The sequence below is a fragment of the Phocoena phocoena genome, chromosome 7, assembly GCF_963924675.1.
Source record: "Phocoena phocoena chromosome 7, mPhoPho1.1, whole genome shotgun sequence".
NCBI classification, from domain to species: Eukaryota; Metazoa; Chordata; class Mammalia; order Artiodactyla; family Phocoenidae; genus Phocoena; species Phocoena phocoena.
Window position 1 is genome coordinate 64,587,237 of NC_089225.1, and position 26,141 is coordinate 64,613,377.

General features: G+C 35.9%; 1 protein-coding gene across 1 annotated transcript in view; it reads left to right on the forward strand.

The window, feature by feature from the left end:
• DNAJC10 (DnaJ heat shock protein family (Hsp40) member C10) overlaps positions 1-26,141 on the forward strand; it is a 59,840-nt gene that overhangs the window by 29,088 nt on the left and 4,611 nt on the right. Inside the window, exons 10-21 of the mRNA XM_065880258.1 lie at positions 4,986-5,029; positions 5,677-5,814; positions 7,813-7,902; positions 8,680-8,793; positions 10,318-10,432; positions 15,390-15,517; positions 15,818-15,934; positions 19,900-20,001; positions 21,210-21,365; positions 22,545-22,678; positions 23,336-23,389; positions 23,665-23,812. Coding sequence (XP_065736330.1) covers positions 4,986-5,029; positions 5,677-5,814; positions 7,813-7,902; positions 8,680-8,793; positions 10,318-10,432; positions 15,390-15,517; positions 15,818-15,934; positions 19,900-20,001; positions 21,210-21,365; positions 22,545-22,678; positions 23,336-23,389; positions 23,665-23,812 — 1,340 coding nt within the window. The remainder of the gene's footprint in view (positions 1-4,985; positions 5,030-5,676; positions 5,815-7,812; positions 7,903-8,679; positions 8,794-10,317; positions 10,433-15,389; positions 15,518-15,817; positions 15,935-19,899; positions 20,002-21,209; positions 21,366-22,544; positions 22,679-23,335; positions 23,390-23,664; positions 23,813-26,141) is intronic.

The window sequence follows — 26,141 nt, forward strand, 5'->3', positions numbered from 1 at the left end:
TGTCCTATAGAACATTCCATGTGCACTTGAAAAGAATGTGTATTCTGGGGTTTTCAGAGGATGTAGTATTCTGTAGAAATCTATTAAGTCCAACTGGTCTGTTGTATCATTTAAAACCACTGTTTTCTTCTTGATTTTCTGTCTGGATGATCTGTCCATTGATGTCAGTGGAGTGTTAAATCTACTATTACTGTATTTTTGTCAGTTTTTCCCTTTATGTCTTTTAGTATTTGCTTTATATATTTATGTACTGCTATATTAGGTGCATAGGTGTTAATGAGTATAATATCCTCTTCTTGTGTTGATTCCTTTATCATTATATAATGCCCTTCTTTGTCTTTTTTTATGGCCTTTGTCTTAAAGTCTACTTTGTTTGATATGAATATTGCTACCCCCACTTTCTTGTCATTCCCATTTGCCTGAAATATCATTTTCCTTCTCCTCACTTTCAGTTTGTGTGTGTCTTTTATCCTGAAGTAAGTGTCTTGTAGACAGTATATTTCAGGTTCTTGTTTTTCTTTCCAATCAGCCAGTCTTTTGATCAAAGCATTTAGTCTGTTGACATTTAAAGTAGTTGATAGGTTTGTATTTATTACCATTGTAATCCTTGTTTTCCAGTTGTTTTGTTTATTTTTTTTGTTTTTTCTTTTGGTCTCATGGTTTTCTTTTGTTGTATGCATGACTTCCTTTCTTTTTGGTCTTTGTGAATCTATTTTATGTTTCTGATTTGTGGTTACCATGGAATTCAGGTGTGTTGACCCATAACTATCTACTTGATGTAAACTGATAGTCATTCAATTCAAACACATTCTAAAAGATGTACATTTTTTATTCCCCTCCCTGGTACTTTGCAATTTTGATATCCTATCTTACATGTTTAAACTTATCCTTTTATTTTTATTATAGAGTCACTTTTACAATTTTTTTGACTGTTTAGTCTACATACTAGTTTATTTAAGTGATCTTCAATTCTTACTGTATATTTGCCTTGCCTATTTTGATTTTCTCTTTCCTATAGTGTCTTGCTCCTTTTCCATTTAGAGAAGACCCTTCAATATTTCTTTTAGGGTAGGTTTAGTATTACTGAATCTTTTTAGTTTTTGCTTGTCTGAGAAATTCTTTATCTCTCCTTCTATTCTAAATGATAATCTTGCTGTATAGAGTATCCTAGGTTGCAGGTTTTTTCCTTTCAGAACTTTTAGTATATTATGCCACTCCCTTCTGGCCTGCAAGTCAGCTGATAGCCTTATGGGGGTTCCCTTGTAATTAACTCTTTTTCTCTCACTGCCTTTAGGATGCTCTTTTTGTCTTTAAGTTTTGCCATCTTAATTATGATATATCTTGTGGGTCTGTTCAGGTTCATCTTGTTTAGGATCCTTTGTGCTTCTTGTATCTGGATATCTGTTTCCTTCTTTAGGTTTGGCAAATTTTCAGCCATAGTTTCTTCAAATAAGTTTTTGATCCCCTTCTCTCTTCTCCTTCTCAAACCCCTATTATGCGTAGGTTGGCACATTTTATATTATTTTATAGATCTTGTAAGTTCCTTTCATTTTTTTTTTTCACTTGTCTTTGCTCTTCTGATTGGGCGATTTCTATTATTCTGTCTTCCAGCTTACTTATTCATTCTTCTGTGTCATTTAGTTAGCTGTACATTGCTTCTAGATTTCTTTTTATCTTAGAAATTGAATTATTTATCTATTTTTGATTTGTTCATCTTTGTAGTTTCTAGTTCCTTGTTACAGTGATATGCATTTATATTGATCTTTCTTAATTCATTTAGCGTTTTTTTTTTTTTTTTTTTTAAAATATTTATTTATTTATTTTTGGCTGTGTTGGGTTTTCGTTTCTGTGCAAGGGCTCTCTCTAGTTGCGGCAAGCGGGGGCCACTCTTCATCGCGTTGCACGGGCCTCTCACTATCACGGCCTCTCCTGTTGTGGAGCACAGGCTCCAGATGCGCAGGCTCAGCAGTTGTGGCTCACGAGCCCAGTCCCTCCGCGGCATGTGGGATCCTCCCAGACCAGGGCCCAAACCCATGTCCCCTGCATTGGCAGGTAGATTCTCAACCACTGCGCCACCAGGGAAGCCCCATTTAGCGTTTTTATAACCACCTTTTTGAACTTGGTGTCTGGTAGACTGGTGAGCTCTGTTTCATTATTTGTTTCAGGGGATTTTTTTCTTGCTCTTTTAATTGGGAGTATTTCCTCTGCCTTTTCATTTTACTTAACTGTCTCTGTCTCTGAATATAGGAGAAACGATTATCTATTATGGTCTTAAAGGGGTGTTTTTATGTGGTAGCATCCCTGTGTAGACTCTGTGTGTATGATGGACACCAGCCATGTCTTTTTTTGGGGTATGCTGGTCGTTATCACCTAGATAGGGGGTTTGGTTGGTTTTGAGGGATCTAAAGACTGTGCAGGGTGTGAGGTGGGACTTCCTCTTTGCTGCATAGCTGTTGCCGCCCTGTCAGGGACAGGGCCTGCTCCCCAGCTGTTGGAGTAAATGCCCTGTGGGTCGGGCTCAATCAGGCTCCATTCCCCTTGAGTGGTGCCCTGCCCCTAAAGGAGGTGATTGCTGAAGCAAGTGAGGCCCATGTGCTCACAAAGGACCAGTACACCACCTCTGTAGGCATCTGAGGCTCCAGTCGGAACCAGCCCAAGGTCTCATCCCTTCTTCTGTTTATCCCAGACCTAGTGCAAGGTTGTGGTGTGGAGTGGGTGAGGCTGGGACATTCACTAGGCTGGGGCTGGGGGTTGGGGTGTAGTGGCTGCAGGAATTGAGGTGGCTGTGCTACCACCAGAGCACTGGGCTGACCCCATGGCAGTCTTCTCCCAGACCTGTCTGGCCCAGCTCCAAGGCTAAGCTGCTGTGTGGAGTGGGTGGAGCCAGAGCATTGGCTCCACTGGGAGGCAAACTACAGGGTGCTCCTGCAACACTGCCTGAGCAAGTGCTGACAGTGGCCACTTCCACTCCACCCAGATCACATCCCAGGACCCCAGTCTGTCTCTGCATAGCTAGACCAAGTCTTCTCCCAGGGCTTGGTTGGCTCAAATCTAGCACCAGGCTGTGGTATGGAGTGAGCGGGGCCGGGATGTTCAACCAGCTCGGATTGGGGAGTGTGGCCAAGTGGCAGCTGCCAGTGCAAAGCTCTCTCCGCCTTGATTTTTGGTAAACCGGCACATGCGTACTCCTCATGAGTAGAGTCTAGGCTTCTCTAGCCCTTCGTCTGTCCCAGCAGTTCTCCTGGCAGCCAAGGGTGCTTGTCTTCTCCTTGCAGGACCCCAGGACTGGAATGTCCAGTCTGTGGTTCAACCCACTTGCTCCCCACATTGAGGGTCTGCCCATGGGGACCTTCTCTTCCTTTCAGATCCATCTCAGATGGGGGTCCCAACCCTATGCCTTTTCCATCCTACCTGGTTATATGGAAATCTTTCTTGCAGCCTTGGTTGTGTAGGAGTTCTGCCATTTTCCAGTTAGTTTTCCATGAGAATTGTTCCACATGTAGATGTATTTTTGGTATGTTGTCAGGGGAGATGAGCTCCATGTCTTCCTACTCCACCATCTTGATCTCTCCTCTACAGTTATTAATTTCTTAAAGTATCATATGGTTTATATTCAATGGGCAAATTTTTCAGCTTAATTATACTTATGGTAAATTATACCATCAGATAGCTATAAATGTTTTTGACACTTCAAAAAAATAATTAGTTGTTGACAGATACAACCCTCACAAAATAATAATTTTTTGCAGTTACTGCCTTTCCCTCATATGTATTCATTTCAGAAATGTACATGTTTGCCTCATAAAAGTATATATTTGGGGGACTTCCTTGGTGGTCCAGTGGTTAAGACTCCACACTCCCAATGCAGGGACACAGGTTCAATCCCTGGTTGGGGAACTAAGATCCCACATGTCATGTGCTGCAACCTTAAAAAAAAAAAAATGTGTATATATATATATATATATATATATATATATATATATATATATATATATTTGAAGATGATAACTTTCCGTTTCTAGGACCCTTTCCCCTAGTAAATTAAGTTGGAAGTTCAGTACCCTACACAAACATAAACTGTATTCAAGCAATAAGATTGGTTAAAAATTGGTCCTAGTGTTAGAAAATATCCTAATTAATGAATGCATTTTCATATGTTTAATCCCAACATGGATCTTTTCCCCATACTTCACCTCTCAGCCTTTATGCTGCTGTGTTGGAAAGGTATTGCCTTGCAGATAAAATCAGCCACTCACCTCATGGGGTAAGGCCCATCTTAGGAATGTATTGCCTTGCAGCAAAAATCACCCTTAAACTTAGTCTGTCATTGAGGGGTTTTCCCTCATTTTGGCCTAATGCACATGTTTCTCTCCATTCCACACATAAGGAAAACTATTAAAGCTTTCTGACATTATTTTACTTTTACCATAGGTAGATTGATTTCACCTGTCCCTGTGAGCTGTGTGATGCTGCATCTCCCTTTCTTCTAAATCTATCTCATTGTATCGTAACATTCATATTTATAGGACTTACATAAAAATGGTGAAGAAGCTATTCTAAGATTGTATTGTATTTTAAGGATTCTGCACATATTGTTATTTATCAAATAGGCATTACATTTTATTACTCCAAATCATGAGATCCCTTGGATAAAGGGGACTGTTGATAGGAGGAGACATTTGAGAATAAGTTCCTAAAGAGGTACTTGAGAGGGAATTCCTTCTTTTTTTTTTAGCTGGAAATCCTGAGAAACTAACGGGAGAGAATAAAAGACTAAGGAGAGGGAAGGGAGAGGTAGGGAGAGAAAAGGGGACAGGAGGGAGAAGAATGAGACATTGACCTCTATGTCTACCTAGTAAATAAAAGTCTCAGTATTTACCAGCACAGCCCAGTTAATTGCCTAAGAATCAACATGATGGTTTGGGGGAACAGCTAATTACAGACTTAAGCTGAAATTGCCTCATAAGTTTTTTTTCCCCCACCAGATTGTTTGACTTCACAGACACGTCTCAGGTTAAGTGGGATGTTGGTAAGCATCAATTACTTTGTAAAATTGTATCACCATGTTAAGAAACACATTTAAAAACTGATCCCAAATATTTTCTTTGGTGGTTTCTTAAACATTTATCTCACTTATTTGTAATCTTTCTTGTTTTCTGATAAATGTATTCATAGCTATAAGTTTCTTTCTAATTAATTAGCTGTGTTCAATACATTTTAACATGTGGTGTTTTCGTTATCATTCACTTCTAAGTATTCCATTAGAGTTCCTCTTTAACCAGGAAGTTATATATTAGTGTTTTTGTCATTTCTAAACATTATTTTTTGTCGTTTTGTTATTTTACTTATTTAGTCTCATCATATTATGGTCAGGGAGTACAGTCTGTGTGTTGTTGATACTTTAACACTATTGAAGCTGCCTTATGGTTTGGGAGTTTGCCACTTACGAAGATTGTTAATGTTCTGTGTATGCTTGAAAATGTTTCCTATGTAAGGTGTAATTTTTATATATATTAGATTAAATTTATTAATCATGTTACTCAAATCTGCATCATTTTTTGAGTGTTCTTTTTAAAAGTTTAATTAATAGTAGGAAAGTTGTGTTTTTGCTAGATATAAATCCTTTTAACTTTTTCTTCCACTTACAACACGATTTTTTGTTTCTTTCCATTTTAGGATGGTCTTGTTAATGTAGGATGGATGGACTGTGCCACCCAGGACAACCTTTGTAAAAGTTTGGACATTACAACAAGTACTACTGCATATTTTCCTCCTGGAGCCACTTTAAATAACAAAGAGAAAAGTGGTATTTTGGTATGAATCACTTTAATTTCTTTACACACACACGTATTCAAATACATCATTTTGTAAACAATGAGCAAAACAAGGAACGAGTTTATATCATCTGATTATAGGACACTTAATTATTTAGAATATTTAATTTCTGGGATTCTGTTTAATATTTCAGTTTATAAAGTTAAGCTATAAGGATTATTTTTAAACTGGCATAAACCATTACAGTTTTAAAAACCCAAAGGTATGGAATACATTCTTAGGTTAAATGAATATTTATTGGTTTCCATTTATTTATATATTTTCTAATGTTAAAATATAGATCATTGGTAGGTTTAGCTGGAATCTGGTATCTGTTTTTTTAAAGCACCCTGTTAGATTCTGGTATAGACTCAGTTTGGCAATCTACTGGTGTGGTTCACATTCCTAATTTTATAAATGAGGAAACTGAGGTTCAAGATAGTTGTCAAGGAGCTGAGACAAATACTGCCATATTGGATAGGTCCCTAGAGAACCCACAAAGAAAAACAGACTGATATAAGACAGACTACCTTTAGTGTTCTTTTCTGTATTTTAATTTTTGATATAAAACAGCAAGCTCAGATATGATCTTAGGAAACATAAATGAGTGATATTAGAAATGTGACAACACAGAGTGACGAATTAGCAGTCCCTGTCCCTCCTAAAAGCATTCAGGTTTTAAAAAATGTAAAACACTATGCCAGCTAAATATGTCTGGCAGGTGAAATTCAGAGGCTGGACAGTACCCTTCTAGATGTAACTGCCAAATTTTACTCTAAAACAAACAGGTTTATAAGGAGGTTCTACTGGATTTGTAACTTACATGTTTATATAAGCTGTTATGGGAGTATTTTTAGTAAAATCTTCATGAATGTGACTAAAGTGAATGAGCTTATAGTACTGAGACATGAAAGTCTTCTGTTTTGGCCTTTTAAGCCCTTTGGTAACAAGTTATTTCATAGATTTTTTGGGAATATGCTATAGATTTTTTTTAAGCTGAAAATTGAGTTTTCTATACTTACGTTATAGACATTGTTTCTATTGACTATTCTCATGTCAAACACAATTAAACTGTGAATACAGCGGTAGTTCCTACAGGTTTTTAATGGAGTTTTAGATCTTTCAAGTAATATATGAATTTCAAATAGTTTATTATAATTAAAGATATACAATAAACTGTTTCATCAACCCCTGTATACATTTTCTTGATGTAACTATTGCTGCACTCTGTAATAGCAGCTGCTTCCATGAGAATTAGAAGCGCAAAGAGAGTTCTATGAGAAAAATATGCTGAGGATAAAATATGGACAGAAATAAAGAAGGTTTGTTAGAATCAAGATGTGTCTATTTCAGTTGTTTTGTTTTAAATAAGAGACCTAGATCTAAAATATATTTAATTTAAAATATATATTTTATATATATACATTTTACTCTGTAAAACTCCTAAGTGGTTTGGTTTTGGTACATTATTTCTAAAAATCTCTATAATAAAGTCCATTCCAGTTTTCCAATAAGTTTTTCTTAATTCCTATTAATTATTGATTGGGGTATGAAGCATCTTAGATCACCAAATATTCTAGTGTTTTAACAAGAATTCGTAAAGCATTGGCATTCTGTAAAACATGTTAGCATTAAAATTAAACTGAACATACCATAGCTTTTTCCCAATGAGCCAGAGGTCACTCCAGGTTATTTTGAGGATTATCATTGAATATGCAGCATAGTTAATAGAAAATTCCAGGTAATGAAACACCTAATAATGAAATTTATTTTACATCACTGTTTTTTAAAGAAACAAACCAGTTTAATAATTGCCACAATATGATATACTGTCCTTTTCTTTTTTTTGGAAAAGGACAACATTTAGGATAATTAGCTTAAAAACTGTGTAACTTCTATGATTACTTTCCTTAAAAGTTCTTTCTCTGAAAACTGAAAAACTAAGATACTAAGATAAGTGAACGTTGATTAAAAAGATTACGATTCTCTTACTTCTAGTTTCTTAATTCATTGGATGCTAAAGAAATATATTTGGAAATAATGCATAACCTTCCAGATTTTGAACTACTTTCGGCAAACACACTAGAGGTAATATTTTTTTAATAATAAATAGTATTAAATGTTGGTAATATTTCAGAACTTAACATTTTAAAATCAGCGTTTGTTTTATTCATTTTGGAGAAGAAGTAGCAGTTTCAAAGGACTTATATATATATCAGTTGGTTCTAGGTTGAACTCTAATGCCAGGGTTGCTGGCGTTGCAGCTTCAGTGTGGATCTGTAGTTTTGGAAACCTAACTAGTCCTGAAGGTAGGCTGCAGGAGGTGCACCAGAAAAGGCAAGATTTTGATCACAAAGCAACTTTGGATCTGATCTGGAACTCTTAGTTCTCGCTTACAGAACTATCTGTATTGTTCACTGAGAATTAAGAAGCAACTTTAGAAATATTCAGTTTGTAGTAGAATCAATTATTTTTTCTACTTTTTGATCCCAGAGTGTTCTAAGTCTATATCCCTACCAAACTTTTTGTTAAACCTGAAGAAATCTGACTTCCCCACCTTTCAGCTTTTTGGCTCTGTGTTGTTGAAATCATACTTTTTCCTGGCACAGTCATCGTCTTTAAGATTTTATGATTTAGTGACTCTTTTCTTTGTGTAATATTATATAATTGATTTATATAGCATTATTACAAATAAACTACAAAATAAGAATATGACTGGGTCTGAATTTTAGACAATGTTTTGAAATAATGGGTAGGATAGTTAAAATTAAATCAAAGGAATAGAAATTATTGATAGAACTCTTAGGATTTCCCATCTCTCATGTTTCTTTTCCTTTATCACTTTCTTCTTTAATCACTTTTAAGGATCGTTTGGCTCATCATCGGTGGCTCTTATTTTTTCATTTTGGAAAAAATGAAAATTCAAATGATCCTGAGTTGAAGAAGCTAAAAACTCTACTTAAAAATGAACATATTCAAGTAAGAAAAGTGTATTCTGCCTAGCCTTCTGCTTACGTGCTCTCTTCTTAATTTAGTACATAAAGTTATGTTTTAAATAACATAAAAATGTTTATTTGAAATTCTAGGTTAAGAAACCCCTAAATGCCTTTGTTCTTCTGTTGTGTTTTCTTTTTTGTATTAAAAGTTAAAATGATATCTGAAAAAGGTTAACCTTCATTTCTTTTGGGTAGTTGGTATGTGATAAATCTGTATGATAGTTTTTCTGGAATGCATACTATAGAATAGGATATCTTTCCCTTTTTTAAATTCTTATTTCTTTATGTAAGTAATTTCATATTTATTATTTTAAATTAGCATATATAAATAAGCACTAAAATGAATTAAAGTAGATGCCTAAAAATTATCCACATTTTCTCCACTGTTAATAAACCTACTAAGAATTTACTGTTATAACCTTTCAAGCTTTTTAAGTGTGGGCATATGTGTGTGTGTGCACATATATGCATATTGTAATGGCCATTGTAATAGACATACATGTAAATTTATATGTATGCTTTTTAATCAAATTAGATTCACTAAATTCTCTTTCGTAAAATTTTCCATTTAGTGATATAAATTTTTCCACATACCAGTGTAATGTATATGTGTGTGTGTATATGTAAATGTATCAGTCATCGTCCTAAAGACCAAGCAGTATTTCACTGTATGGTTACACCATGATTGTTTGACAAATCCTCTTTTACTGGTGACTTTGTTTCCATTTTTATATCAAAAAGATATACTGCAAAAATGCAGTATGAGGAATTTTTTGAACCAAGGTTATATATTTTCTTCAAAATTTTTTATCCTCATTACCAGAGTCTTCCAGGAAGTTTATATCAGTTTATATTCTTACTGATAGCATATAAGTGACCATTTCTCTATACCAGTGCCAGCCCTGGTATTATCATTCTTTATAATTAGCACTGTCCTGATAGGCCAAAAGTGATTTGTTAATAATACTCATTTTCATTAATTGCTTTCTACTTTATTTTCCATGTATGTCTCTGGCCCATTTTCTTTCTCCTGATAGGATGTTCATATTTTTATTTCTTAATAGATCCTTTGTCTTAAATGCTACAAATATTTGGTTTATCATTTGCCCACTGGGTTTTTTTCCCATATCGTATGAAAATGTGAACCTTTTTCTTTATTGTTTCTGCTTGTAGGGTCTCTCTTAAGACATTCTCTCTTTCCCCCACCCCACTATTATATAAATATTCTCTACATTTTTAGAAGGGTGGTTTCTTAAACAATAATATTTTCTTGGAAATTTCCTCTCAGATTTTTGAAATCTCTAGGAGGCATTTTTTTTTATAACTAAATTTAGTTTCAGTGTTAAATGTAAATTAATTAGTTCTGTCTCTTACTTTCATGGTCCATTAACTTCTGTTTAGAAGCTGTGTTGTTATGCAATGTCATTTTTGGATTATCCTTATGAATATTTAACTGAATGGGTAAGATTTTATTTTCAACGGATTAAACCTTCTCTTTATACTTTAGGTTGGCAAGTTTGACTGTTCCTCTGCACCAGACATCTGTAGTAATCTCTATGTTTTTCAGCCATGTCTAGCAGTATTTAAAGGACAAGGAACTAAGGAATTTGAAATTCATCATGGTAAGAAGGGAAAAAGTGATAAAAATTTCTCAATTTTCAAATAGTAATTCTTAATTCTACTTTTTAACCTTGTTTTATATGGACGTGATTATGAAAAATAACTTTGTTCTCACTTATTAGTAAATTTGTTCCTTGTGGGGAAAGAGATTTTGAATTAAATATAGTTGTTTTATCTTCTTTACTGTTTAAAATAAATCCCTTTTTTCTCCCCAATATTTTGATCACTGTTTCAATAAGAGCTCTGATGACTTGTCAGGCTAGTAAGGAATTTCAGGGTTTGTCTTGTTGACAAAAATAAGAAACACCTAGTTTCCATTTCAGTATGCCAAATGTAGCATCTCAATCATTAGGGGCAATTTCTAGACATTGTTTTGGATTTTTCAAACACTAGATGACCAGACATCTCCATTAACTGCTTTGTTATCTCTCTTGAATTTATATTTCTGCATTTCACCTTGTTTGGGACTTTAGCCCTGCATCATGAAAGTACAGTTCCAATTCCTAGGGTTTGGAATACATCATCGGCCCTGTCCTAAAAAAGGTCAAATGTAGCAAAAGAGAGACATAAACTACTGACTATAACACAGTTAGTAAATAACAGGTATTGATAACTATGCCTGTTACATGACAAGCACTCTTTTAGGTGTTAGGAATGCAAAATTATAAGACATGGACTCTGCTCTCAAGAAGCTTAAAATATCATGTAGTGGTGGGTGAGAGGAGGGAGATTTATAAGAAAATATGAAAAACATTGTAATAGTCATTATGTATAAATTATAAGATTAAATAAAGAGACTTTTGCATAGTATAGGTCAGGAGGTGATCTTTGAATTAAAATGACATTTGAATACTCAATTTCCCAAAGCAAATAAGAGAAAAACAAGTGAGGCCCTGTAAACTGAAGGAATTCTGTGAGCAAAGACTTGACAAGATAAACTTAACAGTAACTACTGTTTATTCAGTACTTTTTATAAATGAGATGTTTTTCTAAAAGAATTTGCATATTATGCATATCCATCTTTATCTTCACAACAACCCAGCAAGGGAGAAAACTGAGGCTCAGAAAGATAAAGTAACTTGCCCATGACAACCAGTAATTGGTCAAGGTAGATTTTGTATCCAAATGTGTCTGACTCCAAAGCCTATGCTTATAGCCACGCGAAACTATGCCACCAAGTTTTAATAATGGAGTTCTGTTCCTCTGAAATATTTCTCAGATTCCCCCTCACTGCCTTATTTCAGGTCCATCATCTCCTTCATCTTCTTTAATATTCTCCAATATAATTGTCTCATAGCATTTTCTCTTTACAATTAATTACTTGTTTTATCTGCAGATTTATTACCCTAGAATACCTAGAACATTCACATGTCACTTTTTTGCCTTGAATCTCCTGATCTCTTTTAGAATAAACTTCAGATTCCTTAGCATAGGAGCAATGACTTTGTCTTGCTCACCACTGTATTTCCAGCACCTAGGATGCTGGTGCGTAGTAGCTCAGTAAATAGTTGTTAAATTAATAGGGTACATTCACTCTCTGCCTCTGCCTGTTTTTCCAGCCTCATCTCCCACCTCTGCCCCTCCAAATAATCTTAGCTCCGCTACTTGTAGATCACTGAAAATATGTTTTCACTCCTATGCCTTTACACAGGACTTTTTTCTTGCTCCTGCACTGTAATCATTTCTTCCTGCCCCTCAAAATATTTAGCAAATTCCAAGTCACCCTTCAAAACTTTGCATAAAGCATTTTCTCCCTGTAATATACCATGAATAACCAAGTACTTCCTTTTGTATTTTGTCACTAACTTTATAGTGTAACTTGTATTATTTCTTTGGATTTAAATAGGTGTTGAGTATTGGATTTAAATAGGTGTTTTTTATGAACATTATGAACTAGTAGAGAAAACAGACAAGTAGATGGTCAACTTTTAAAATGTCTGAAGTGAGGAGTATTATCTATTTCTGAGTAATAAATTACCCCAAAACTTAGCAGCTTAAAACAACAAACATTTATTAACTCACACAGTTTTTGGTGTTCAGGATTCTGAGACCAGCTTAGCTGAGTGGTTCTGGCTCAGGTTTTCTCATGAGGTTGCAGTCAGGGTGGGTAAGGACTACAGCCACCTGAAGGTTAGACTGAGGCTGGCAGATTTGGTTCCAAGCTGACTCATGGCATAGTCAGGAGGCCTCAGTTCCTTACCAGGTGGGCCTCTCTGTATGGCTACTCACTTCTCTCAGAATGACTTATCAGAGAGAGAGACACATACACACACACACAAGCAATGATAATCTGATCTCAGATAATATAAACCGTCACATCCACCATATCCTATTGGTCACATCCACCAACCCCGGTACAGCAATGGTATGAGTACCTGAGGTAGGGATCATTGGGGGCTATCTTGGAGACTGACTACCATAAGAGAGAAGTATGGGTTGCACTTAGGCAGAACATATAGATGGAATAATTTTCTGAGGTTAGAGAAAGCAAGCTCTTCATTGAGATCTAAAGTAGAAGTAATGGTTATACAAATAAAGAGGTGTTAAACACATTCCAACCCCAGGAACCGGCAAATGTATTCATGGACTCTGAAATAAAAGGGTACCTCATTCATTCTTAGAAAGCAAGAATTTCAGGATAACTGGAATGTTGAGTGTGGAAAGGAATGAGACTTGAGGCTTGAGAGGGCACCAGGGGTCCAAATTATGTGTTCCCTCTGTCAGGTAAAGTAATTTGGACTCTATCCTGGAGGCAAAGCAGAGGGGTTCATGGATTTAAGCAGAGATATGATTCAACTAGTTCTACATTTTAGAAAGGCGACTGGCTGCCTAGAATGGATAGAAACAAAAATTGGACAAAAGGAGAGCAGGTAGAAGTCTGATGCAGTCATTTATGTAAGAGGAGATGGCTACCTTATCTAAATAGTGGTAATGTGGATGAAAAGAAGTGGACAGTGTTTTTAAATACCAAGAATACAAAACCAGTATAACTTGATGATTGTGGGGGTTTTGGGGGGTTTTTTGGTTTTGTGGGGGGGTGTGTTTTTTTTTTTTTTTTTGGGCTGCATTGGGTCTTTGTTGCTGTGTGCAATCTCTCTCTAGTTGCGGTGAGCGGGGACTACTCTTCATTGCAGTGCGTGGGCTTCTCATTACAGTGGCTTCTCTTGTTGTGGAGCACCGGACCTAGGGCGTGCAGGCTTCAGTAGTTGTGGCTCACGGGCTCTAGAGCACAGGCTCAGTAGTTGTGGCGCACAGGCTTAGTTGCTCCACAGCATGTGGGATCTTCCTGGACCAGCGATTGAACCTGTGTCCCCTGCATTGGGAGGCGGATTCTCAACCACTGTGCCACCAGGGAAGCCCCAATGATTGTGTTTAGATTTTAGATGTAGAGGAATAAGAAAAGGAAACCCAAGCTTCTGACTTGGTGAATTGGCAGCTGAGTGACTGATTGCACCATTCCGTGAGGAAGAGAACCCTGGGGGAGGAGGTGCCATGGAGTAGACACCCCCAGTTCACAGTTGAATATAGGCCTGGTCCTTAGGAGAAGAGTTTGGGCTAAAGCTGTAGGTACAAATGATCATCATATCAATGGTAATTGAAGCCTTGGGTGAGTATGAGCTTGTCAAAAGTGCATAGAGAGACAAAATCAGGGCCCTATGGGTCACTTGTCAAAGATAGAATTCATGAAGCAATTCAAGCAGCAGCAGCTAAAGGGTGAGAAAAAAGCAGGAGAATGTGGTGTCATTTTTCACTCTAAATATTTATGAAAATCTCTCTTTCTCCTACTGGCCTGTGAACTCCTTAAGGAGAAGGTCTGTATTTTTTTTAATTTTGCATGCACTATGGCATTTAAAACAGGACCTGACACATAAAAGGTGTTTGACTTAATATTGACTATCAAGTGAATGAATCAGAGGGCACATGGGAAAATGGACTATGTGCTGGTCCTAAGAAAGCTATTATTTGCCAAGCAAAGGAGTGTATTTTTTTTTTTTTTTGCGGTACTCGGGCCTCTCACTGTTGTGGCCTCTCCTGTTGCAGAGCACAGGCTCCGGACGCGCAGACTCAGCGGCCATGGCTCACGGGCCTAGCTGCTCCGCAGCATGTGGGATCTTCCCGGACTGGGGCACGAACCCATGTCCCCTGCATCAGCAGGCGGACTCTCAACCACTGCGCCACCGGGGAAGCCCTAAGGAGTATATTCTTTAGGCAGAGGTCTTTAAGCAAGAGGACAACATGATCAGATGAATGTTTTTGTAACTTGCCTGTGGTAGCAATGTAGAAAATGAATTAGTTAAGGAAGGCAGAACAGAAAGACCAGCTTGGTTATTTCAGTAGGTCAGACTAAATTTAGGCAGTAGCCTAAATTGGGGTTGGAGATGGTAGGAGATGGAGCTATGATACAAAGAAAGAAGGCAAGAATAACTCCGGGAAATCTTATTTAGGCACCTAGTGGATGATTATGCCATTGCCAAGGTAGGGAAGGTGAGAAAAGGAGCAAGTTTAGGGGAAAATAGCTCAACATCAATTTGGATATATTTTGTTTAAAATGTTTATATGACACCAGTAAATATTTCCACTGGGCAGTTGGTAATACAGGTTTTGAATTCATAAGAGAAGTCTAGGTTGAAGAAACAGATTTAAGAGGCTGTAACAGTAGTTCAGGTAAGCAAAAAGAACTCAACACTGCAAGGAAATTATTCTGCCTCTGAGGATGAAGGAACTTTTCAGAGATCTTGACATTTTATCTGATCCTCTAAGAAACAGAGTAAAGGAAAGGTTTCTCCTGGCAGAGCAAACCTATGTGTATATAGTATACATAACACTAAAACCTCAACAAAATCAATTTGTTAATAAGTTTATCTTCCTTTAATATTTCAAGTACAAAATCTTTGAAATGTTTCTATGGATAAAAAGACAGAATGTAGATTTTAATTTTTTTCTTTCTCTGTTTCAAAGGAAAGAAGATTCTTTATGATATACTTGCCTTTGCCAAAGAAAGTGTTAATTCTCATGTTACCACACTGGGACCTCAAAATTTTCCTGCCAATGACAAAGAACCATGGCTAGTTGATTTTTTTGCCCCTGTAAGTTATGTTTATCTGTCAAATCTCGATATTGTCATTTTCTCTTGTCGCAGCAAAAAAACATTTTCTGGGTCACCTTGAACCATGCATATTAGAATCATGTTACTCAGTTTGGCCACTGCCACATATTACTTCTAGGAAAGGCTGATATACTTGCCCCTCCCCTCCAAGGATTGAGAATATAAATGCATAAGATTTGTAACTAAGTACGGTTTGTCTTACTTAGAATTTGCTTGTTGTAAAAATGGTGTTTTTTTGTTTCATTTGGCTCAGTGCTTATGAATATTTTTTCTTTCATAGTGGTGTCCACCATGTCGAGCTTTATTGCCAGAGTTACGAAAAGCATCAAAGCATCTTTACGGTCAGCTTAAGTTTGGTACATTAGATTGTACAGTTCACGAGGGACTCTGTAACATGGTAAGGCAAAGTACAAAAAATTTATTCTAATTAATATTTTTGTAAAATGTTTTGGCAGCCTAATGTTAAAGCAATAAAATAACTTTCAAATGTACATCTAACATTTAGAGTAGTAACAAAGTATTTAAAGAAATAACTTCAACAAAATGATATAAAATTATGATTGGACTAAATGTAAATAGATAATACGTGGTTCAATGTAGACAGGGTCTTATTTATGAAACTCAGAAAAATATTTAGTTGACTTGATAAAATACATGATTATTCGATTTTTCAATTATTTAAGATTTTTTTTAACTTAATATTACCTTTTGGTCTATAGTTTTTACTCTTTGTCTTTTAAGTGTAGTTAATAGAAATTAAACAAGCTTAACTTTTGTTTACATACAAAATATTTTCTTAGGTTAATAAATACTCTTCAGTTTAGGAAGAACTAGAAATTATAAAATATCCTTGGGGAAGAAAAAACCTAAATCAAGCCTCCAGATACCAGTGTATAGGAAATCCAATGACAGAGGAACATGTCAGGTGACACCAGGTACATACAATCTTCAAGTCCCAGCATGTAGAGAACTTTACAGGACAAACACCAGTTTATTGGATATATACATTGAAAGAAGGAAAAAAGAGATGAAAAAGACTTACAAGACATATCATTCAAATGCAGTGTCTAGGCCTTGTTTGAATGCAGTTCAAATAAACTAACTCCAGAAAATACAACAGAGATAATTGGGGAACCTGAACACTGGATATCTGATGATTTTCAGTAATTATTATGATGGAGATATACAGATGGCCAACAGGCATATGAAAAGATGCTCAACTCACTATTAGAGAAATTAAAACCATAATGAGGTATCACCTCATACCAGTCAGAATGGCCATCATCAAAAAGTCTACAAACAATAATAAATGCTAGAGAGGGTGTAGAGAAAAGGAAACCCTCGTACACTGTTGGTGAGAATATAAATTGGTGCAGCCACTATGGAAAACAGTATGAAGTTTCCTTAAAAAACTAAAAATAGAGCTGTCATATGATCCAGCAATCCCACTCCTGGATCTATATCCGGTAAAAGCAAAAACTAATTTGAGGAGATATGTGCACCCTGGTGTTCATAGCAGCACTATTTACAATAGCCAAGACATGGAAACAACCCAAGTGCCCATCAACAGACAGTTGGCTTAAGAAGATGTGTGTGTGTGTGTGTGTGTGTGTGTGTGTGTGTGTGTGTAATATTACTCAGCCATTAAATAGAATGAAATATTGCCATTTTCAGCAACATGGATGGACCTAGAGAGTATTATACTTAGTGAGGTCAGTCAGACAGAGAAAGCCAAATATTATGTGAAATCACCTACATGTAGAATCTAAAAAATACGAATATGTATATACACAAAACAGAAACAGGCTCACAGAAACTTACCGTTAACCAAAGCTTGTGAGGGGGACAGATAGGGGTATGGGATTAACAGATACACACTACTATACATAAAACAGATAAGCAACAAAGACTTACTGTATAGCACAGGGAATTATATTCAATATTTTGTAATAAGCTCTAGTGGAAAATAATCTGAAATATATATATATAAAACCGAATCATTTTGCTGTACAACTGAAACTAAATATTGTAAACTATACCTCAATTTTTTAAAAAAAAGAATGTTTTAAGAACATAATAGAAGTAAATGTAGGGTGAAATCTTTATGCATCTGTGTGAGGAATAATTTCATTCCACACAGACATGCATGCCTGTGTAGGCACACATACACTAAGGATAAAAATTATGAATGGGAATGAATTTGGCTACATTAAGTGTTTAAAACTATTGCCAGAGAAAGAGACATTATAAAGTCAAAGCAAACAACAGAGTGAGGAAATATTTGCAGCACACATAACTGACAAAACCTTACTGTCCAGAATATTTAAAGACTACAAATCAATTTTTTTTAAATAGAAGAAAAATGAGAAAAGTGTACAGAAATTTTGTAAAGGAGGAAATTCAATAAATATGGAAAATGTTCGACTTCACTAGTCATCAAGAAAGTACAAATTATAGCAATAGTCATACACCCCGTCCATCAAATTTTTTTTTTAATTTAGCTGACAATAGCAATTACATGAATAAATAAATTATCCAGTCACAGAGTGGAATAACCATAGAGGACTTAAAACTAGATCTGTCTTTACCAGCATGGGTAAATCTCAAGAATGTAATGAAAAAAGCAGGTTGCAGAATAGTATAGAGTATGATGAAATTACAGAAAGTTTATTTATAAGTGCTGAAACATTACAATATTCTGCTTAGGGATACATATGCATGTAGCCAAAGTCTAAAACATCAATGGATTGGATACATGCTCTTTCCTGGTGTCAGGGAGGAAAGGAAATGGGATCAAGAAAGAACTTTCAACAGTCTGCCAGAATGGCAGAAAAGTTAATCATCTTTAAATGTAGCAGAGGTATATGTGAGTGTTTGTTATTCTCTTTTCATTATGTTTGAAATTTCATTAAAATAAGTTTAAAAAATGAAATAAATAAGGCCTTTCTTTGGTTTTGAAGGCCTTGTATGTGACTTTAAAAAGGTACTAAGCGGGGCTTCCCTGGTGGCGCAGTGGTTGAGAGTCCGCCTGCCGATGCAGGGGACATGGGTTCATGCCCCGGTCTGGGAAGATCCCACATGCCACGGAGCGGCTGGGCCCGTGAGCCATGGCCGCTGAGCCTGCGCGTCCGGAGCCTGTCCTCCGCAACGGGAGAGGCCACAACAGTGAGAGGCCCGCGTAACGCATAAAAAAAAAAAAAAAAAAAGGTACTAAGCAAAGATAAAATATTGTGATAAACTAATTAATTTGAATTCCTGTAGTTTTTCTACTTTTAATCTCAACTTTTAAATATCCTATAGATAATTAAGCAAAGTTTAAAGATTTAAAACTATTGCATCAAATTCACCTGGAATACAGGTCAGGATTCACTACTCACTAATTGGTTAACTTGACCAAGTCACTTAGCCTCTCAGTACCTCAGTTTCCTCATCTATAAAGTTGACTTAGTAATTTTAGCTTCTGAATAGAATTGTTGTGAGGAACAGATGAGAAACTCCACATGTCAGTGCTAAAAAGGTGCTCAGCACATAATAAGGACTTGTCAAATGTTAGATAAAATTACTGTTTTGTTCATCTAATGGGTTATTTGTGCTCATTTACGAAAGTGTGATAAATGTTTCCATTGTTTTTTGTAAAATTATTTTTGAATCCTAGTCAAAGATTCCAATTTGCTAATGAGTGCTTTTCAACTTTGAGGATGCAAAGTTCAGCTACAGCAAATCCACAGATAGGGATCTCTTTATAACTTTTTAAAAAAAATAAATAAGAAGAAAAACTTCAGAGAAGTGCATTCTGGATTAGTGTTCATACTAATTCTGAGGAGGAAATTATAGTATTTTTTACCATAAAAGCTGAATTGAGCAAAGAATAAAAAGTGACCTCATTTTTAGGGCATGATTCATAATTCTTTAACCTAAAATATGGTTCTATACACATGAATTATTAATTTATTTCCTTATTCTTGCTATTTTTATTTCCTTGATTTTTCTTCTACTTCTAAACAAATTGGAGTGTTTATTATGGTATTAAAAAAAAAAAAGCTAGAGATTAGTCTGCTCTTTACATCCTCATCACCTTGGTTCAGGAGGGCAGAAGAGGACTTCTCAGTGTTTCAGTGCCTGTGGATTTTATGGCTAATGGAGTAACTATAAATAAGGATCAAATACTGAGGAGTACAACAATAAATCTATTTCCTTTGCTAAATCAGGCCAGGCTAAAATTTTTCAGTCACCAGCAGTTTAGCAATGAGTTTTAAAAATCTTCTTGTTGTTACTTAAATAAAGGCAATCTGGTTATGAATTTGAAACAATTGGGTAAAGTGTATAAAATCTTTGTTTAATTTGTATTCTCATTCCTAACAGTATAACATTCAGGCTTATCCAACAACAGTGGTATTCAACCAGTCCAACATTCATGAATATGAAGGACATCACTCTGCAGAACAGATCTTGGAGTTCGTAGAGGTATTTTAAGTTATAGCCTGTGGCTATAAAATCCTTCCATGTATGTTTACACTTTGTATGAATATTTGATAATGTTTAATAATAGGATTTGTTCTTTTTATGCCAAAACATTTTCTGACAACATTAATTTGTTAAATTTTCTACTCTTTTAAATATTATAGACTTATTTTCAGAGTTTATAGCAAGTATATGTTTTGTTTGTTACCTAGTATAGTGCTTTGTACTTATGGACATTTATTAACAGATGAAATTGTAATTTTTACATAAAGCCTTGTCACCCCCTTTCCCTGTTTTCTCAGGTAGAATTACCACAGATTATTCCTTTTCATTCCTATATAGATGAGATAGCAGTGAGCCCCATTCTTGTATAATTCCAAGAAATATGTGGCTAAGGACAGTCTTACCCAACTGCCAATGGAGGGCTTCTTCAAGCCCAGGCAGCTTATGCCGAGCCTCCTGTGTTATTAGCCCAGAAGTGCTCTACCTACATCTACAACATCTCCTTTTTTCTCACTAATAGTCTTAATTGACTAAAATAGTTACAGGGGAACTCCTAAGAAAGAAATGAACAATTCTAGCTTATTATCTGTGCAGTGACCATTCTACTTTCTGTCCTGCTCATCTCTCCCTCCTCCTCCAAAGTAATAGTTTTTTGTTTTGTGTTGTTTTTAATTGTTTCCCCAGGGAAGCGAACATCTTTATTAGTATTACCCAATCATGATAGACTGAAGCTCTGTTAAAACAGTATTTGGAGCAAGTGATCTGAGGTTGTGCAGTATCTCGTCGGAATGTCAGAAAAATAGAATAGTAGGCTTTCCGTAAATAATTAAAGGGTCATTTCCAAACCAATTATTGGTTCCAAAAAGAACTATATGGCCTGTGTAGACATCTGGGCAGCTCTTGGAACTCTTGCCTCATCTACCTCTAACCTTAATTAAAGTTGCCTGTTTTCTCTACCTAAGATGATTTTAGTGATGTATAAAATATACCTTGATTTAATAAGACTGATGGGCAAAATCCAAACTTAAAAAATAAAGGATCATTTCTTTTTAAAATAATTCACGATAGATTCTCTTTATATATCCTAATGTATCTTTTGATTATTCAGAAACAGGAACCTTTCTAAATGACATATACCAACAATTTGCCAAGAATATATGAACTACTCCTTTTTATATCTGTTACAATGAACGCTGTATTCTCTTTAGGATCTTATGAATCCTTCAGTGATCTCCTTGACACCCACCACTTTCAATGAACTAGTTAAACAAAGAAAACATGACGAAGTCTGGATGGTTGATTTCTATTCTCCATGGTGTCATCCGTGTCAAGTCTTAATGCCAGAATGGAAAAGAATGGCCCGGGTGTAGTAAAATAGTTTATTGTAAATCTTAACATTTACTAAGAATGTTTATTTAACAATTATTTTGAAACTGAGATGAGTGAACCCGCCTCTAGATTATCACTTAATAAAAGTTCTGATCACTTTTTATATACCAATTAGATTTCAACTCTGCTTCTGTCTGGTATATGAATAGTATAGAATAATTACCCTTTTTTCTATGTCACTTGGTGTATATTTGACCAAATTTCTGCTAGCATCAAACACACAGATCTCCTTTATTTCCTATTAACATTTTTTCTACTTCGTCATTTTTACTGCTTAAAGATACAGTTTCTTCACAATATTGTGAGACTTTAAAGTAAGAAAAAGGGCTTCCCTGGTGGCGCAGTGGTTGAGGGTCCGCCTGCCGATGCAGGGGACGCGGGTTCGTGCCCCGGTCCGGGAAGATCCCACATGCCGCGGAGCGGCTGGGCCCGTGGGCCATGGCCGCTGAGCCTGCGCGTCCGGAGCCTGTGCTCCGCAACGGGAGAGGCCTCAGCGGTGAGAGGCCCGCGTACCGCAAAAAAAAAAAAAAAAAAAAAAAAGTAAGAAAAAAATGGCCTTGATCAATGAAACAGATTTTTAAATTTCCTACAGAGTGGTATAAATCATGAAGGATCAGGAACAAATTATTTAAATACCAGAATGGAAAATGGAATTACTATTTTGTATTTATTTCTAAGATAAATAATAAACCTAAGAGTTAAAATTATTTAGTATCTTAAATTCATAATAATACAATTTTCTGCCCTTTTCAATAAAATTTTTAAATTTGGGCGTGACTCAGTATGCTGTGACCCATGGCTGCATTTGAAAAAGTAACTCTTTGAAATACCATTGCAAAGAACTTCATTAGTTCTTGGTTTCTAACACTTTGAATTTTATAACCACACAATTTTCCCCATGTCATAGATGAACAAAATCAATTATTTAATCTGCAATAATTGTAATAAGTTCTTGACTACAAAATTAGATTTCCAGTGCATTACTATAAATGTTCTGTTATGTTTTAAGCCCTTACCCATTTTTTTTTGGTGAAAATCACTGATAAATAATATAATAATCATCTCACAGTGACTATTTCTCTATTGTAAACATATATAAAATAGTTATAGTAATTTTATTCTAATTACTTTGATCTCTTTTTTTTCTTTTATAGACATTAACTGGACTGATCAATGTGGGCAGTATAAACTGCCAACAATATCATTCTTTTTGTTCCCAAGAAAATGTTCGGAGATACCCTGAGATAAGATTTTTTCCCCCAAAATCAAATAAAGCTTATCAATATCAGTAAGTGTTCTCTAAAATTTGAAGATGTTTATATAATCATTTATTTATACAGTTAAAATTTTAAAGTTATCCTAACTAAATAAAAGTTAAACCACCAGTATTTTTGGGAGCCCACCATGTTTAAGATAGTGTGCTAAGGAGAAATTTACAAGATGAAAAGTGAATTGAATAGTCCCACTGATCATGAAGCTGACAATCTTGTAAAGAAAATGAGGAGAGGAAGAACACTTGTTAAGCCCCTATTTGGTTTCAGGTATTCTACCAGCGGGTTTTTGCTCACATTATTTCCACTAGTCCTCATGGGTCTTAAAAAGTGGGTAGGAATTTGATAGACAGTAATAACTGGAATAAAGGTTCAGAAAGTAAAGCCTTGGAGATTTTGAGTTTTGCCATTACCACAGATCTATAGGAAATGTCCAGCAGGCGGCTAAACATTCAGGTCTGTCCACAGTACAAAAAGACATCGAGACTAGAGAAAAATATATTTGGAAAGCCATGTAAGCAGTATTTGCAGCTAGGTATATCTGAGAACAGAGATGCTAGATGAAGTCAGTCAACTAAACTTATCTTTTAAATTGCTACAAAGAGATTGTTTTCTGAACATGTCCAGTAATAGAAAATAACTGTCTACAACTTATGTATTTTTTCTTCTTTCAGTAGTTACAATGGTTGGAATAGGGATGCTTATTCCCTAAGAATCTGGGGTCTAGGGTGAGTAATTAAAATATGTATCATTGTATAAATTATATTCAATGCTATTTACCTTCCTCTCATGTCTGTAGCTAAATTTACTGAGTTGTTTAAGGTTCTAGCATTTTAAAGTACTTAGTAAAGAATTATAATTTACCAAGATAAGGTTGTTCTTTATTACATTATTACATTGTCATTCTTTGAAGTCATTTAACTTAGAAAGATTTGCAATATTCTATTTTAGATGTTTGCTTTGGTTTTGTATAATGAAAAGTAATTTTCATCCCTTGTCACAGATTTTTACCTCAAGCATCTATAGATCTAACGCCTCAGACTTTCAATGAAAAAGTTTTACAAGGGAAAAACCATTGGGTGGTTGATTTCTATGCTCCTTGGTGTGGACCTTGCCAAAACTTTGCTCCAGAGTTTGAGCTCTTGGCCAGGGTAAGTCAGTCATGTCTATCTACTTAAATAGGTTGTGGTCACTGGCATGTTTTAATAAGTAGATAAGACATAGTAAATATAATTATATTTCTTAAAAGTTTCCTTGGGGCTTCCCTGGTGGCGCAGTGGTTGAGAGTCCGCCTGCCGATGCAGGGGACACGGGTTCGTGCCCCAGTCCGGGAAGATCCCACATGCCGCGGAGCGGCTGGGCCCGTGAGCCATGGCCGCTGAGCCTGCGCGTCCGGAGCCTGTGCTCCGCAGCGGGAGAGGCCACAACAGTGAGAGGCCCGCGTACCGCAAAAAAAAAAAAAAAAAAGTTTCCTTGAATTTAAAAAACTCTGTTCCATTTCTGTGATTATAATCTTTGCAGTAGATTTCTTCCTTCTTTGTTAAAGCTTTTAGCTAACATCCTTATCTTGGTTGACATTGTCTTCTTAACCAAAATAGCCAGAAACCTCACTTCTGCTTGTTCCTTATTTTCTTCCCATCACCATTACTCTGCTGCCATCCAGGCAGTCACTAGATCCTATCAGTTCTATCTCCTAAATGCCCTTCAAATCTGTCCTCTCCTATCATCTCTGCTAGCCTTTTGTTCAAGCCTTCATCATCTCTCATCTAGACTCAATCATATGTGCCTCTTAACAAGTCTCATATTGCCAGTCTACCTTCTTCACTTCCACCCTGATGATCTTTCTGAAATATCGCCTTCTCTGGCTTCCGGTTAACCACATTACTTGACCTGCATCCTTGACTACAAATCTCTGATGTGACCCTTCTGACCTCTTCAGCTTTATCTCTCTCCCTGACCTCACACCTTAGACTCCAGGCACTACAAAGTACTCCAGGTTCTCTGAACAAGTACCCTTATGTACATGCTGTTTCCTCTCTAAAATGCCTTTTCCTTACCTTGGTCATCTAGATTTTTTTTCTCCCTATCGTACAAAACCCAGCTCTAATGGCATTATGTATTCTCTAACCTTCCCACTTAAGCAGTGTCACCTGGATATCAGGTACTCCATCAGTGTGCTTATACAATGCATGTTAACTATATATTAAGATATCTTTCTCCTCTATAAAACTATGAGCTTTGTGAGGGCAAGATACATGTCTTATCTATCTGTATATCCCCTCTGTCTTAACTCAGTAAACGCTTATAAAATTAAACTAAATGCAGTCTGTTTTGGTGTTTCTGTCATAACAGTCCAGTTAGTGGCCTCATCCAGACTGATAGCTTCCTCACCTCTATACTCAAGGAACTTTGCCTTTGGCTATGAAATATTCATTAGAATGAGAAAGTCAGTACCAGTTCCACCAGTCTAAAACAAAACCTGAACATCGCAAGCCAGGGGAATTTTTTAGCAAAAGGATTTCAAAAGCCCTATGGAGCCGTAAAACATTGTTTTAGTTATTGACTGGTCTTTGAAATAAGAGGTTATTCATTTTTTTCTACTTATATCTTCTTTTCCTCTTACGCTTCCTTTTTCTCCAATAAGTCTAACAAAAATGTTTTATTCCCTTATCCCTTAAAAACTTAATTATATATTTTGTAATGCAGCAACAACATCTTGCATATAGCAGAAAATTATTAAAAAGGTCATTCAGCAAATCCTAAGCACCAAGTAGCATTATGCCAAATATTAGGGCTAAAAAAATGGAAAGACAAAAATTCCATGTCTTTAACAAGATTTTAATCTAGTGGGAATATAAAATGCAAATTAATATATATAAATCAAGAGGATCATTACTATAGTGAAATTAGAGTGAAACAAGAGTATGGGAGGAAGAAGGTCAGAGTCATGCCAGGAGGACAGAAAAGTTAGTATTTGACATGAGAATTACAACATGACTAGGAGTGTGGAACTTTGAAAGGGTTGGCTAGAGAGTACTGTAAACACAGAAGACAGAATTTGCAAAGATACAGGGACACAAGACAGTGGAGCATGTTAAGGCTTCTCCACTGTTGGTCCAGGATTACCAGAAGATAAAGACAGAAGGGGAGTGGCAAAAACTGAGCCGGCAAGAAGGAGATGGCTTGGTCTGCTTGCCTACACTACTCACATTGTACACTCTTCCTTACTGTTTTCATACTGTTCAGAATGTATTCTATATAAGCATTGGAAGAGAACTGTTGGATGTGTCAGGATCCATTTTATATTTTAGAAGGATCACATTGGATGGACTGAACATGAGCCATCAAGATCAGAGAAAGATCAGAGCACCAAAAACAATATGGTGTCCTTCTGTAACCTAAAGTACAAGTCAACTAGATTTTTCTGACCTTCACTATGAGTGTGTGTGTGTGTGTGTGTGTGTGTGTGTGTGTGTGCAC